This window comes from Dendroctonus ponderosae, unplaced genomic scaffold, assembly GCF_020466585.1.
Source record: "Dendroctonus ponderosae isolate FM_Combo_2020 unplaced genomic scaffold, Dpon_F_20191213v2 Dpon_F_20191213_407, whole genome shotgun sequence".
NCBI classification, from domain to species: Eukaryota; Metazoa; Arthropoda; class Insecta; order Coleoptera; family Curculionidae; genus Dendroctonus; species Dendroctonus ponderosae.
The window spans coordinates 527-17,000 of NW_026018619.1; the positions used below are offsets into that span (position 1 = coordinate 527).

General features: G+C 34.9%; 2 protein-coding genes and 1 long non-coding RNA gene across 3 annotated transcripts; 1 reads left to right on the forward strand and 2 right to left on the reverse strand.

Moving 5' to 3' along the window:
- Positions 1 to 3,674: 3,674 nt before the first annotated feature.
- On the reverse strand, positions 3,675 to 4,137 carry LOC125504353 (the record flags this gene model as incomplete). The annotated part of the gene is made up of 1 exon (XM_048666210.1): positions 3,675 to 4,137. A coding segment is annotated over exon 1 (463 nt), but the record flags the coding sequence as incomplete, so codon positions are not given.
- A 4,486-nt stretch (positions 4,138 to 8,623) lies between these two features.
- LOC109533680 (endoglucanase) lies at positions 8,624 to 10,450 on the forward strand. Its single transcript, XM_019899059.2, has 4 exons — positions 8,624 to 8,711; positions 9,531 to 9,707; positions 9,810 to 10,037; positions 10,154 to 10,450. Exons 1-4 carry the CDS (start codon positions 8,675 to 8,677, stop codon positions 10,414 to 10,416), a joined length of 705 nt encoding a protein of 234 aa, XP_019754618.1. The 5' UTR covers positions 8,624 to 8,674; the 3' UTR covers positions 10,417 to 10,450.
- A 2,421-nt stretch (positions 10,451 to 12,871) lies between these two features.
- On the reverse strand, positions 12,872 to 14,581 carry LOC109533683. The gene is made up of 2 exons (XR_002171551.2): positions 13,447 to 14,581; positions 12,872 to 13,291 (listed from the first exon to the last, which is right to left on the reverse strand). It is a non-coding gene; the product is annotated as an uncharacterized LOC109533683 (long non-coding RNA).
- Between the last annotated feature and the right edge of the window lie 1,893 nt (positions 14,582 to 16,474).

Genomic DNA, 16,474 nt, shown 5'->3' on the forward strand with positions numbered 1-16,474 from the left:
TCCAGAGGAATGACGCCAATTTTGAATCAACCTGTATATTCTCACAAGCCTTTAATAAGGCGTCGTTAAAGAATAGATTTTGAGCAAGCAACCCACGAAACGGTTTCGAGTCTCATAGTTCTCAGCAGCTGGGTTTAAACAAACTTGCAATTGATACCTTTAACTGTCCGCGTTTAAAGAGCAAAATTAATCGAATAATCCGAAAAGGAATATGTATGTAGGAATTGAATATGTATCCACAATTTAGAATGTAATCACTTTCTGTCATATTCTGTCAAGCATGTATTCATCAACTCTAGACAATTAGAATAATTCTACATGTGTGACAATTGATTATATAATTTATTAATAATAGCAGAGGCCGCAAAGCCCCAAGGTTAGTCAATCAATCCTATACAAACGTTTTCATGCGGCATTTGCAAACTTAGGCCTGCTGACAAGAACTACTAGGTTTGAAACCAGTTCTCTGGAACTCCAAAAAGTGACTTGAAAAAGAGCCAAAATACTATACTTTGATAAGAAAAGATATAATTAAAATTTTATGAGGAGATTTTGTATGCACTACACACTATACGCATACAAGTTGTAACTTCCACCCATACCTTGGTAAGAACAAATATTTTAGAATTTTAAAGTAGAAATATTTATGTACAGATTGTTAAATCAAGACAAAATTCGGGTATTACTATGCAGAAACTCACTTCAGCCAAAAATATTTTCGAATCTTGAAAAATTCGAGCCATGAGTCATTTTGATATGTGATTTATTCAAAATTAATAAGCTCATCAGTTTGTGTCTGAAATCTGCACGTGTGTGATAAAATTGTTAAAACAACTTAACATTTTAGTACGCATAAAAAATATTAAACTTGTGCAATTATTCAATCGACGCTTTAAAAACATGGGCTAAAAAATCGGTGAAAGCCTTGAAATTTTTGTTGTATCTTTGTGATATAAATTTTTTCAATAAATATATACCTTCTCCGCTTATATAACCTGTCTAAAAAAAACCACACAAATAGGCTTCAATAAGCAAATAGTTGAATACAATGACAAAACGGTAAAATGCTTTTACTTTATTTTCTAGACACGCAGGTCAGGTTTATTTCACTTGCAACAGGCAAATATTTTAATATCTTCTGGTGTTTTCATTCCTCCCACAATAGAATAATCTGTTAATTCACAATATTTATCAGTTAAGGATTCAAAGAATTGTTAGGCGGTTGAGAATGTTCGAATTAGTTCCTTCATCAGATACAACTGATTTGAGATATTAGGTATATTTTGCTGGCTTTCTGTTTAATTTTTGGGAATGCAATAACAAGACTAGATCGGCTCTGTAATTGGGACGGGTTTATAGTTATCAAACTTTTAGATGAAATTAAATCTGAAAACTCTTAAAAACGTGGTATACGGACCCACTTGAGTAGAAAAAATGTAACCGAAAAAAAACCCTACATTTAAATTTTGCAAAAAAGTTAATCTCCGATATTTTAATTTACTATGAAGAAACAAGAATGAAGAAAAAATATATCACAATGTTTCAAGATGCGAGTATGTCTAAATGCCTGCTTAATGCTTAATGCCTAATAGTGTTTAGCACAGTTCTAACATCTCAATTAATAGAAGTATCCTCGAATGAACGTTGTGCATGTGAGGGCGCTGAATCAGTTCTAAATTTATACCAATATAAAACAAGTTAATAACTCGTTCAATTTCGAGTACCATTCCTTACGGATAATAAATTGTATTTTGTCATAATTTAAAATAGATCAAATATGATTGAATAAGGGGCTTCGAAGTTTAACGGTACTCAGGATATATCACGATAAGCTGATGAAGTGCTAAACAATAAACACACTTCTTTCCTGTGAAAATAGAATTACTTCTGTACCCATTACTTGATATATAAAACTGATTGAGTTGCTCGTTTCCACAATGGAATTGATGCTGTAAAGTAAGTAAAGTGTAAAGTAAAGTGCCACAGGATCGCTCAGTAAATTTTTCAAATTCACTTGAATTGTTTTCTCGGTAAAGAGAACATGGACATGGGTGTACTACCAAATATATACCTTGTTCTGATAAATTACTATACAGGGCGTTTTAGAAGTACAGAAAAAATGATAAAAAAATTAATTGGTACTGAAAACTGAGAAATGTAAAACAAACTATATCAGTAAGACGGCAACGATGTTTCTCCAGGTAATGTGTCTGAATAACATTGTTGCTGTTGCTTCATAATTCATAAAAACTTCGGTAATCAGGGAAAAATATATAGAGTGAGAACGAAATAGACAAGGGTAAACAGTCAAATCAACAGGATTCGTTAAATGTAGAACTCACTTTTTTGAAATGTCACTATTGTTATCATAACCTCGAATTCATGTGTATACAAATAAACCTACATTTCAATCTTTAACTCCAAACAAGTTAGTGCCTATATAAACATGTAATTATAGACTCTTCACGAGAAGCTTCTCGTTTTGGGTTAATTAATTCCTGCTCAATTTGTAACGGTGTTCAGTAAGCCATTGGCTTAATATGTCCTTATGCCGTGCGTATCTTACATACGTGGTAGGAATATAGCTCTTCTTAGGTATTTATTTGGTGCCTAGGAAAATGTCAGGGGTTTTGCAATGCTCTGAGTACCCCTGGAAGGATCTGCTCTCCAATAGGTGTTTCTCTGTGTCTGGAACCTGAACATCTATTGCCGTCCAAAATCTTTCTGGAGTTAATGTTCCAAAAATGTCAATGTCAAAATAATGCTTAATCACAAAGTGGAAATTCGATTTTCAACTGTTAATATCGAAAAAACTGTCAATATTTTTCTCGTACTGTCGAAGTGAGCCCCTATTACCCCTTACAAAGAATTACTCCAATTCGGAATCACCCTGTACACACGTATTTGGCAAAGTTAAGTTTATTAAATCAAATGAAAGATGGAACAAATATGGGACGCGTTCTAATTAAGAATAAAAACATCAAATAATCTGATAACACAGTTGCCTGCATTACGTTATGGCATTCGAATAAGTGTTTTTGTGTATTCTTTTTAGCATTGTTATGACATTAGTAGTACTTGGCGATTATTATCAGAAGTAGATGTACGAGGGAAACTCAAAACAGTTATAATTAATGATAAATACATTTACTTCTTATAAATATTACTCATACCTATTTGTGTTGATTTGTTGAAAATTATAATGGATCTATTGTTCAGTGCTTTTATCTCACACATATTAACTAAATAACAGAATATTATTCAAATGGCGGTAATGATTAAATTTGCAGCATGAGCTACATTAAAGTACTAGAATGCACCCGAGTGAGTTATTATCGTCAATATGATTTGAATAATATTGATCGATTGAAAAATTGATCCAGCATCCGATATGCCACACCATTCTCTGATATTGCGGAGCCAGACATGTTGTTTACGTACGGGCCCACGTCTACCCTCAATTTTGTTCTGGACAGTGAGCTTAGGTATAAAGTTTCGGCTGCCTATCTGTAAAGATAAGACGTGTTTCGTTGTTTTACGATATTTAGAAGTTTTCTCTCTACCCCAGCTCTTAGCAAGACATTGTCGATTAACACGTGCTCTGTCCAGGAGATCCGAAGCATTCTTTGTAGTGTCCACATTCCGAATGCTTCTATTAGTTTCAGTGATCTGACCTTGAGTGACCATGTCTCCACTCCATATAACAAGATAGGCCATATATAGCACTTGATTATCCGCAATCGAAGGCGGAACAGTAGCGTTCTCTGGAAAAGTATATTTTTCATTTTCAAGTAGGTACGTAGTTGTTGCAGTTCCGAGTCGAATTTTTACCTCCTCATCACAATCGCACTTCTCATTGAAGGTGGCTCCCAGGTAATTAAATGTGGACACCCTTTCAACTGCGTCACCATTGATTGTATGGTTGATGTTATTTAATTCCTGTCTACCAATAACCAATTTAGTTGTTGTGATGTTAAGGCTCAGACTAAATTGCTCGCCCACCTCGGTAACTCTATCTAGTATGTCCTGTAGATCCCCCGGATTACTAGTCAGTATTTCAGTGTCATCCGCATATCGAATGTTGTTGATGGGTTTGCCGTTTACTTTTATTCCAGTAACCACGCCCTCCAAAGCCATTTGAAAAATGCTCTACACGTAGGTGTTAAAAAGCATGGGAGACAAAATCCATCCCTACCGGACCCCCTTTGCGATGTTAAATTCCTACGTCAAGAGATCTTTTCTAATTCGGATTTCATTAGACTGCCCCCGATAGAGCTGTTTTATAATTCTATCATCTTTGTCATCGCGGCCTATTTCTCGCAGCCTACTGATCAACAAATCATGTTTCACATTGTCAAAAGCTTTTTGATAGTCAATGAAACATATTAACACACTCTGTCGTTGATCATAACACTTTTGTACTAGAAGCTTGATCGAGAATAAAGCCTCTCTAGTACCGAGGCCTTTTATAAAGCCAAACTGCTTTTCTCCGCTCATCCCTTCAAACTTGTATATTCCAGAATGAATTATGTACATAAATGTCTTAAGTGCATTGGCTCATTAAGCTTATGAGTTTATAGTCTTTGCAGCGTTTCGGGTTTGGTTTTTTTAGGTATTGTCACAAATGTGGATTTGAACCAGTTTTTAGTCTTCGGTATTTGCCCGGTGTAATATAGTTGATTAAAAATACATGTTAGATGTTTCATATTGACGCAATTTAGGACTTCGGCATTTACGTTGTCGGGTCCAGGACTTTTCCCGTTTTTTATGGAGTGCATTGCCTTGATGAGTTAGCTGCACGCTTAGCTGTTGTTGTTGGTTATGAGCTTCTTCTGCTCGGGCATCGTTAAAAAGCTCTCGCCATAGCTTGTCCAAATCTCCCGCAGCCTATCCTCATCCAGGACGACCTTCACTTGTATATTTGACTCTAGTTTGTGCCAGATGTCATCGGGAGACCTGGTCTCCTGTTMAGGGTGGGTTTTTTTTTCATATAGCATTTGCAGTTCGTTTTGAAAGGATTCCTGAATGTGAGGTTATTTCAAACTTTCGATGTTGGGTTKGCGCGGACTGGGTCTCCTTTTTATTAACTTACAATATCTGACTATATGTCTGACTATATGTCATAATCTGACTCAATGTCTCCTCCTGGGTATCCCGCAACACGAGTAATGTTATTTGTAATGTTCACCGCGCTCATGTCTCTCTCCCAGTCCACAAAGACGAGATACTACCTCTTATTTTATAAAAATAGTCGACATAAATGGCCATATAGTTCAACATTTCATCTACGACCATCGTCAAAATCGTTCTCAAAGTAGGTAAAAAATGCTGCTTTGTGGAAATCGTCAAATTTGCAAAATGAATTGTTATAAGATCCTGAAATTTGCTCTGTCAGGTTCACTGATTTGTTCGTAATTCAAGATCACCAGCCTTTAAGAAAGCGAGTAAATCCACGAAAAACCGCATTGCAAAACAATCGTAATATAGTGGTCATAGGTACTTTATATTTATGCCCGGGGCTGATGCCGCAAAACTTACTTACATTTTTTGTCAAGGGGTATATTAAGTTTTAGATGAACATCAGTAAATTAATATATTACTGACACTATTAGCAACGCATTTCTAAACCAAAGTACGTCATCTGGAATTTTTGTGAATTTGTTCTGCTCGAAACAATGAGGCAAGTTTTCCCACTGCGGCCCATATTGTCGTAACACCGAGGGTAATTTGTCGCGAGTAAACTGCAAGCAATTATTTTATCAATGTCGTTTTATCAACAGTGGCTTATTTATTTATAATTTTTTGAATTATTAAACAGAAATCGTCATATGAATCACAGTTTCGATATACGTAAAATGGGTTCATATCTGTGCAAAATTCATGAGCCCAGAATTTGCATCTGAATTTGCATTCTATTTAAGGAAAGGATGATACCCTGCAAATTTTAGTGACCTTTTCTAAAAATGGAAGATATGCCATTCTGTCGTGCTTGGTAGGTAAACTGATGCACAGTATATATCTATATATATCTAGTACTGTTACGGTTGGCCAGGGGCTTTTTGAAAAAGCAAAAATATGTTATAAAAAACACGGAAATGTCTAGTGAGATTTAAGTATAAGCCATTTTCTTTAAGCGCCTTTTCACACGGGCCACTCTGAAGTGTGTGTCTATGGCGCGCTGAGAAGCACCATGCGTTCGTCCCGGGCCTACCTATTGGACACGTCAGTCCCGGCACTCACGTACAACGCCGTCGGACCGATTTTGTTGGACGCTCTTGCAGTACGATTTTGTTGTAAATCGGATGATTGAACACACGTACGATTCTGCTGTACGATCTTAACTTCCAATCGACGAATGTGAAATGAATCTGGGGTTCACAATTTTTTTACAAAGTACTTAGGAGGGTTTACGGATATTAACAGAATCGTGGGATAATTACTGGAAATAAAAATATACTCAATATATATTTTGTTTAAACTGAAAAGTACTTAAGGGTTTTTATGGATTTTAACACGATCGTGGAATAATTACTGGGAGTACAAATACAGGGTGTCCCGTAAGCTCATGATCAAAAGGGTACTGCGATATTCTTTGGACAAAAAGAAGACGATATGACCTAAATTTTATTAACAAAAAATGTAAAAGTTCTTCAAAAACTTATCTTTTTCGAAATATCGGGAGAATGGTCCGATCTATTTTAGTGAAACTCGCTGTGAATTTGTTCTTATGTAAGACTCATATTTTGATGCAACACTCGAATTCAGCCGTTTTCAACAAGTGGTGAATTCTTGAGTGTCGTGGTACAAAAACTACCAGAACTTTTTAGTTGGAGCATGAAATCAACTCATCTTTTATAGGTTGATGCACTAATCATTTGTTCACAATTTTGTGCCCTTTGTAAAATCTTGTAGTATTCATAGTTTTTGCGTACAAAAAATATGTCTGTTCTCTAGTCATAGCAATGCTAGAAATTCACTGCAAATATGCGCCGCATAAACGCGTACGCTTTCACGCAAATTGTCTTCGCAAAACCCTAATACTTTGACCATGTAGGTCACTTCTTCATTCGCAAAGGTCATTCCTAGTCATTAGAAAAGGTCAAGGTTCAAATTCTGGTGCTCACACGAGCTACTTCAGTGTCTCTACAACCTAAATGCATGCTAGTGTATGCTTTCATCATATTGTCAGTTTTAAAATGAGCTTGAATAGTCAACAAGATTTGCTTCTTTTAATAATGACCCAGAAAAAATACTTTCTTCTACAGAACAAAAAAAGAAGATAACACTTATTTATTGACTTCCATAGCCACCTTACGAAATGAAGCAACTTTTTGAAATTTTTAAATAAAATAAATTATATTTTGAAAACGGTTGATTTAACAGCTTAAAGTGTAAATGCAAATTTGTAACTTTGTAAATTGAATATCTAATGACGTATTAATATACAGGTACTTCCATTTGAAAAACAGAAGTTATATTGCGTTAAAAACTTTTAGATTGAAGTCACATTGTTAACACCCTGTACAAGGTATTGATATTTTGGTTCAATAGAATTCTTAACGGATCTGTGGTGATTGTAACGACGTATTTTTTGGTATCTTTAACTGCTTTTTTTGCTTTTACAATGAATTTTTAGATACCATGTTTTTAAGCAAAATTTTACTAAAATGGCGATAATCTGCCAACGTCGGAAGTAAGAAAAAACCATTTACGGTGCATATGCAGCGTTTCAAGCTGCGTTCCGTGAGGTAATGAAAAATGGGTGGTTTTACTTAAAAAAATAAACTTAGATCTTGCCTCGCTTTTCTGAGACACTCTGTATCATATAAGGAATTTTAAAAATATGCGCACTTTATGCGTCAACAACTTTTGTATAAAACTATTTTTCGAAAGTTCAACACCATCGGAAATAATGGACTCTATCGCACTAAAAAACCACCCTGTATATTGAACAATTAAATTTCCTGAATAAGTACAACAATGCGAACAAGGGCGGATCCAGAAGGGGGGGGGGTCATGGGGGTCATGGCGCCCCCCCCTTGTGCTGGGTTTTTAACAACTAACGAGAATTTTTCTAATTTCATGGACAACAAAAGACTAAATTTCTACTACTTGACCCCCCCTGACTCGAAAGCTGGATCCGCTTCTGAATGCGAAATTGCATTTCAGTTGAAGAAAAGCTGGGAATAACATTGAGCTAAGGTATTCACATAATTTATGTTTAATTAATTTTATTATAAGTAACACATTTTCAGTTATAACATAAAACACATATGTTTAAAAAATATATTTGATAAATAAGCACGTATTAATAAAGTTTGTATCATTAAAACAAAACTTAAAAATCTACGCAGAAATAATCGTTAAGCTTGGTCCTGGTCGTGGCGCTGCCGAATGGCTGGTACAATGTTTACGTGCGCTGATCAGTAGCGCCACTAAGAAGCGCTGCAGACTGGTCCGCGTGAAAAGGCGGACTTACGGACGGCTTATTTGTGTAAGAAATGTGATCAAAACACTCATCTTGGCAATATTTATCGGCAGATATAACTTCTTGAGTACTGTGACGTAGCAAATACGTAAGTCGAAGTGATATGGAACAACTTCCCTATATAAATCAATTGCCGACGTTGGGTTTCATTGTCATTTTGTGTTGCATACTGAGGTATCCAAAAACATGAAGAGTGTCGCTGTTGCAGTTATATGCGCTTTGGGTGAGTATTTTGTAGTTACTACATGTTACTAAAAGTATTCAATTTCTTCAAACATCTGTGATATGTAATATCCACGTGATAAGTAAGGCCATAGACAAGTAAAGTGTTCTTTCAATTAGAATTAAAATTTCCAAATTATAAATGTCGCTAGCTGACCATGTTAGTAATGCCAGAAGCGCACTGCACGGATTAACCCACCATTATGAAGCGTATACACTACCAACATTACTAACGGGAACGGTAATGCGATAGTTGAATCTTCCAAATAATATTTGAATAAATTCAAGCAATGTGAAGAAAAAGCAATGTATTCATATTTAACTATACCAGTGGTTAAGCTAAAATAAATATAATTTATGATATGCTGTCGCTTTAAAACTGATTTTTTCTCCTTTATTTTGACCGACTTTAATAGATGACTATCACTAAGTAATGAGTCACATCACTACATTTTCTAACAAAGTTTTACTTCGTGGGTTGATTTTCTCCCTACATTAACTGCCATCCAGAAACGCACAATAAAGCAAACATAATTGGCTGCTACTCTTCAACTCTCATAGAACATTTTACCAACATTTTCGCTTATTGCAAAGGAGTTAATTGTGTTTAATGAGCAAAATTACACTATATGTTGCATCAAATTTCCAAAGTAAAAATGTTGCTGTTTTTATCAAGTGAACTTATTTACTTGTCAAATTAATTAATGTGTGTTAATGTACATATTGAAAAAAATAATAAATTTGAGAAAATTGATTCAGAGTTTTATAATCTTAAAAAAATTATCAGCTTAAGTATATAATTAATAAAGATCTGTTTTAGCTGTAGGCTTTGCATCCGCTAAACTTAGTGGATCTGGTACAACCACCCGTTACTGGGACTGCTGCAAACCATCCTGCTCATGGAAAGAGAACAGTGGAACTCATGATGCTGTTTACTCTTGTGCAGTTGATGGTGAAACTAAACTGAATGCTTCCGTGCATTCTGGATGTGACTCCGGTACGTTTTTTAATAGGATCCGGAACAAAATAAGCTTCTCCAGGCTACGATTGTTGTTTCTCATACTTTTTGAAAAAATACTAACTGTGTTTAACCTTTCAGATGGTACTTCTTACATGTGTAACGACCTACAACCCTGGGCCGTCAATGACAGTTTTGCTTATGGTTTCGTAGCTGCTTCATTCGCTGGTGGTGTTGACGTTCAATACTGCAGCGTTTGTCTTAAGCTTACCTTCACCAACGCTCTATCGGGCAAAACTTTTGTAGTTCAAAACGTTAACACTGGTGGTGACTTGGGAGCTAACCAATTTGACATTCAAATCCCCGGAGGTAAAGTTTGGCCCCTAGTAACCATTGAGGCCCCTAGTAACCATCTATTTGAGGAACCAAGCTTATAGATAGCTTATAGTTTGCTGATCGTTAGCTCTAATCGATTTTACTTCTAGGTGGTGTCGGTATTTTCACCAGAGGTTGTTCAACTCAGTGGGGTGCCGCCGAATCCGGTTGGGGTCAGCAATATGGTGGAGTATCTTCCGATGCAGAATGCAGCGAACTTCCTGAAGTTCTTCAACCTGGTTGCCACTTCAGATTCGGCTGGTATGAAAATGCCGACAACCCACAAGTCAATTTCGAACAAGTCGAATGCCCTGAAGAACTTACCATCAAAACTGGATCCGAAAATAACGATTTGACCATGACCCTAAATTAATTGACATTTAAAAAAAAATAAATCTGTAAATACATTTTAGAGTGTTCAATTAATTCAATTTGTTAAGCTTCTGTGCAAGAAAATTGCTGAAAATGCATGTTTTGTTTAAAACATACACCTTGATTTTTATATAAATGAAATAATGAATTGTAATGACATATAAATTGACATATGTTGGTGCACTCGTGAGCTAAAAACGTATTTACTTCAGATTGGACAGATGCATTTGATTTGATTACGTTTTTCGATGGGAGCAACAATGGTTCAGTCTATATGAAAGTAGGTACTTACGAGAGCTGCTTGGCCGGCTCGGTATTCAATTTGATAAATGTGATTGGCATCAACAAGAAAATATCAAGAAAAGGGTAGCCATCAGGGTATTTAGTGTTATACTTGTTTAGTTTGTCATAAGCGACAAGCAAGTGTATTTTAGTGACACTAGATTCAAAAACAGCGTTGAAATTTTAAATAAAAAATTCATAAGAATTTAAGATGGTAATAAGGAAACATAATGAAACATTCATCATGACAACACCGTTAATGAGGGGAATACGGACTAGTACCTACTTTTATGCCTACTACCTATTTTTCATTGAGGAATCGCGGATCGATAGAAGTCAATGTTGGTCACAAACAAATCGGGATTTATGAATGACTAGCATGGTCTATTTATTAATATCTTTTGTATTTACCTACGACCACTACTGAAAGGAGTACAGAACGCACAACCTACCATCAAAGTAAGTTCCATTTTAGTCATTGTAAACCAAACGCACAGTTATGTCATAATTCATCACAATATAAAAGTTGTAACTTGTATTAAAAAATACTTACCCTCCTGAAAAGTGAGTCTGATGGTTTCAAAAGCAAGAAGTCCGACATGTTGTCCGCAAACAACATTAAAACTTCTCGGGAAGATGTACTTTCTTGAATTTTGACGATAGTTCATGAACGTATGACGTTTTAATTTGTAATTCTGGGCTGCGGTCAACTTTTTAATCGTTGTCAAAACTGACATATTTAAAAATATACAAATGTCTCTTAGAGTTAGTAAGTTATTACGGTCGTAGGGAAAGTACTGTACATAATTCGAGTTGTAACGTACGTTATGAGTACGTAATTGCGTTACGACTCGAATTATGTACCATAGTTTACCTAAGACCGTAATAAATTAAACTGAAAGACAAATTTGTATGTCTTCAAATAGGTCAGTTTTGACAACGCTCAAAAAGTTGACAGCAGTAAAGAATTACAAATTAAAACATCATACGTTCATAAACAAATATTCAATAAGGGGTACATTTTCCCGAAAAGTTTTAATGTTGTTTGTGGACGAAATCTTGGACTTCTTGCTTCTAAAACCATCAGACTCACTTTTCAGTAGGGTAAGAATTTTTAATACAAGTCATAATGTTTATATTGTGATGAATGATGACAGAAATGTACGTTTGGTTTACCCTGCGTTCGGTTTACAATGCATATAATGGAACTTACTTAGATGATAGGTAGTGTGTTATACACTACTTTCAGTAGTGGTCTCAGGTAATAGTTATTTGCGTAAACAGTAGGATATGAATATTATTAACGCATGCATGTGAAGACGTAACAACAATAACGATTATTATTTTAATGATTATTTGAGCAAAAATAATTAATAATAAAATTGAATACAGAGTACAGGTAATGAGAATTTGTCATTGACATAAGAATCATTACATTGGATCATTGGATCCAGGCAGTGAGACAGACAGTGGACGACCAAGGTATGCTCGGGTTTCAGAGATAGTAGAACATGATTGGAGATAACAACACCAGGAGTACTTGGGGCATTGCACAACGACTGAAACTTTCCCAGGCAACTGGGCACAGGGTAATGACCGAGAAAGGGCTGCAATCCTGCCATGTATGCAATATACCTACACAGGAGACACAAAATATCTGGTTTACCGAAGACCCGTACAAATTCAGTACCACCTAATTAACCGAAAGTACAATAAAGTGCACTTTTCTCGATCATCTCCTCGTGCATACACGGGCACAAAGTTTTTTGAAGTTAAACAAAGAAAGGTCTATATGTATGTATTTTCGGAAACACATCAATTTGAACTTATGATGCCAATAAAAGAACAATTTCTTTTTGACAATACTAACATTTCCAAAAAGCAGATTCCTAAATTTAACAAATGCTGTTGAATTTACCGTTTACAGTCCAACCCACCGTGTTATCACGTCTTGTGTTCTCCCATGGTTACGGGAGTTTTTGACAACTAAAAAGTAACAGGTATACTCCAGAGACTGATTACATTAAAAGACGTAATTACCGCTCTTGTGATCTAGATTTCTGCAAATATCTGCTCAGTTTTTAATAACCCTCCAGCGGTTTAAAAATCTCACGAGCGGGCGCGCCGCGGCTACTGCACCGCAAATGCTTTTCTTAAAAATAAAACGTCATTTACTACTTTAAGATGTATTTAATAAGTGAAATTAAAACAAGGAACCAACAATAGATGCAATTCTACATATAATACTTGAAAAAATGCCAACAAAATTAAATATATATGTAAAAAGTCTAAAAATAAAAATCTGAAGTACATATAATTGTTTTTTTCAATAAAAAATTGATAATCTTTGTCTGGTCCCTTGGTTCAGATTCTGCTTTTCCTTTATCTGCTTCTTGTTTGGAATCACTACTATAAACGTTACTTTCAGTAACTTCTGGCTCCTAGTCTGAATCGCTGTCAAAATCGTCATCTATTACGTGACTTCTGTTCACGTTAATGTTCTATTGTATTCATCTTATTCTGCTTATCTGCTAATTATCTCACCACCTATGGCAACGGTTTTTTTAATTCGTCCGGACTCAATTTTTTTCGACCTCGAACAAAAATTTAAAATTTATATACATTTTTTTAGCTTAAACGACATACATCTACAATACGTCACCATAAAGAACCAAACACAATAAATGTGTATCAAAATATGCTCAATTCGTAACAAAAAACTCCATAATTATATTACTATTATACTTACATGACCAGGCGCACCGCGGCAAATTAGTGGCAAAAATTGCACACTCTTACTAAATGCCACTCTGCAACTAATGCTGACCGAAATAGGGTCTGTTCGATATAGGAATGAAGGGACAAATGTATTGGGAACGAATACCTGGAAGAACGACGGCGTCAGTTTTAATGCATAGTATTTATAACAAAAAATCTGAAAAATGCGGCATTATGCCGCGGGCGCGCCCGCTGGAGGGTTAAGAATTTTTTTTTTATTACTTTTCGTGTACTCCCTAGACAGCAAGATAAGACTACCAGATGAATGACGCCATTTTCACATCACCCTGTATGTAAACATTTTTACCTTTAAATTAGTCTAACAATTCTGTTATTCAAAATTCCGTCAGACCTCTTCATTACAAATTACAAAATGTTGATAGTAAATAACCATACAGCAAACCGTGCGTAGCACTATCTAATAATTGTTGAAATAAAAAAAATGAATCTGAAATAGGAACTCGTATGCAATATTTTACAAGGGCCTGGTGGACTAAATTAAATTTCATGACTTTGACACAGAATATCTAGTTAGAGTATGACGCATTAACAAAGAATCACTCTGCATTCAACGTCGTTGAAACACCTGAAAATATTACGCTGAAAATAGTAGAATGTCGAATCGAAGAACGATCGAAATTACATCAACTTACGACAAAAGTTCAAGTAAATATTCACTGACCAAACATCTTACAAGCCCCGCTCACTCACCGGCATTCAGCTATAATTGCCTATATTCGTTTTACGGTAAGAATGATACCAAAACATGAAAAAGAGTAAATGTTCTCTTGATCCAACATAACAACTGATTATTTCTATTAATAGTTAATCAATTTAAGTCAGTAGTCTCACTTACCGTTTGAAAACCTATCAAAATACTACAAAATATAAATTGTAACAACAAGCTGTTTCAGAGATTTGATAATCATGTGCACATTATAGTACTACGCTCAGTTTGTTATTAATTCAGGCAGATATAATGTTCATCAAGAAAGCTCAAATATTTCCGATAATGATAAGCTTAGTGGCAAAAATGAGTGTATACGGAAGGTTTATTTTTATTACAACAATGGGCAGATACTCAAAGATTATGCGACTTCATACGTTTCGAGTTGGAACTTTAAAAACACTTTAGACTGAAATCAACCAATAATTGATCCCGGATGTATTTTCTGGATACAATGTAACAGACCCTATTCAAGAAATACGGTAAATTGATGAAACAACGTTACGCCCCACATTTGTGTTAATATAATAATTTAGTATTTCGAGTTTCAATTTTGGACAATTTGGGAAAATTTAGGTCAATCAGACTTATTGGCCGCCGAGGAATAAATTTACGCTCTTGATTTTTTAATGTTATTGTTGTTCGTTTTCCGAAAATTCCGTTAAGACATCGTGCTCATCAAGCGTCTCAACTTAATTTCAAATCTCAATATCTCCTTCATTCATCGTCTCCATTGTCATTCCTATATTTAATGGTTAATAATTTATTGTAGCTTCTCTCTAAAATTAAGTTTAATGGCCTTAGTATACAATTGGTTGATAAGCAATATTTGACACCTTTAAATGTCACTGAGGTATCTAATCATCATTCGATTTTTTACAAAGCTTCTATTTTCACATCTGATTTTAAGAAACTGGAAAATTATTTAATATGCATATGATGCTGGCCTAAAATGACATAAAATTTTCAGAATACTAAATAATCTCCACATACTGCTTTCGGCTTCAATTCCACCATTTTGTTTTCGTCTCAACAACGTCAAACCAAACATTTTTGTCTGCTGAATAGAATTATTTCGATACATACACCTATTTAATAGACAGTGCTTCTTGATTTCGATGATTCTACCACAAATATTTTAAAACTTTTTGGCATACTCCATCCATATCCAAAAAACTGGATATGGATGAGCATGGATAACCAATGCGCATTAATCTTAATTATTTCATAGATTCAGAAATTACTCATCTTTCACGTTACCCACAGTTTCTGTTAAGTTTCGTACTTTTTCGGTGCATTTATATAAATACATTATGTTATTAAACATAATTGCATTATTTTCAGTAATATAGAATTTGTGCCCTTTAGTGTACTCATAACAACGTGCTTCGGAAATGGTTGAATTTATAAATTCATAACCGGTTCTAACATAGTAATCTGATGCTTCCAAGCATTTGGATTACTTCACAATATGTGAGTTTATAGGAAAGCCTTTAGGCAAGTGTCAACAATAACCACTCAAAATGAATATTATCAAAAGTTTTAATTTTTAAGTAACACGAAATTTATTCAACGTATTGTTTACAGTGACATATCACCACAAATTCTGTTACTAACTGCAATCCAACTGTTAAAAAGAAGAATAAATAATTTATGAAAAATCATCCTGAAAATTCACTGTTTGGCTCAAATTAATACCAACATTAACTACCTGCTATCCAAATATATCGTTTTTTAAATCATTTTCAGAACACGTGCGATACTTACTTAAACTCGTATAAACAATAGAAATTGTATTTTTGGATTGACGTACTTGAGTCGATTTCTAAAACTTTCGATCGCATGATCGATAAAACAAAAAAGCAATTAGATGACATTAACGCAGAAAGATGACACTTGACGAACAGTATATAAGGCTCAATTCAACTTGTAGTTGGCATAGTTATTCAGCTGTTAGACATGAATACTTCTGCTGTTGCATTATTCTGCGCTATTGGTAAGTAACACATTATTAATATACCTACATAAACAGAGCAACTTTATTGAGCAACATTAATACCTACACAGCTTTTGCAAATACACTGTCAGACTTCCTTTCATTGCCGAAGAAATTCGTGTTCTATATAATAACAAGATTTAAATTAGCCATAGGCCTAGCTGCTGCCAAACTGAGTGGATCTGGCACTACTACCCGCTACTGGGACTGTTGCAAGCCATCTTGCTCATGGAAAGAAAATACCGGAACCCATGATGCCGTGGCTTCTTGCAGTAT

What these genes read in the sequence shown, in the direction of transcription:
- LOC109533680 (XM_019899059.2), top strand. Translation starts at nt 8,675, where the DNA reads ATGAAGAGTGTCGCTGTTGCAGTTATATGCGCTTTGG. An exon ending in TGCAGTTATATGCGCTTTGG is followed by an intron (nt 8,712 to 9,530) that starts GTGAGTATTTTG and finishes GATCTGTTTTAG; the next exon opens with CTGTAGGCTTTGCATCCGCT. An exon ending in GCATTCTGGATGTGACTCCG is followed by an intron (nt 9,708 to 9,809) that starts GTACGTTTTTTA and finishes TTAACCTTTCAG; the next exon opens with ATGGTACTTCTTACATGTGT.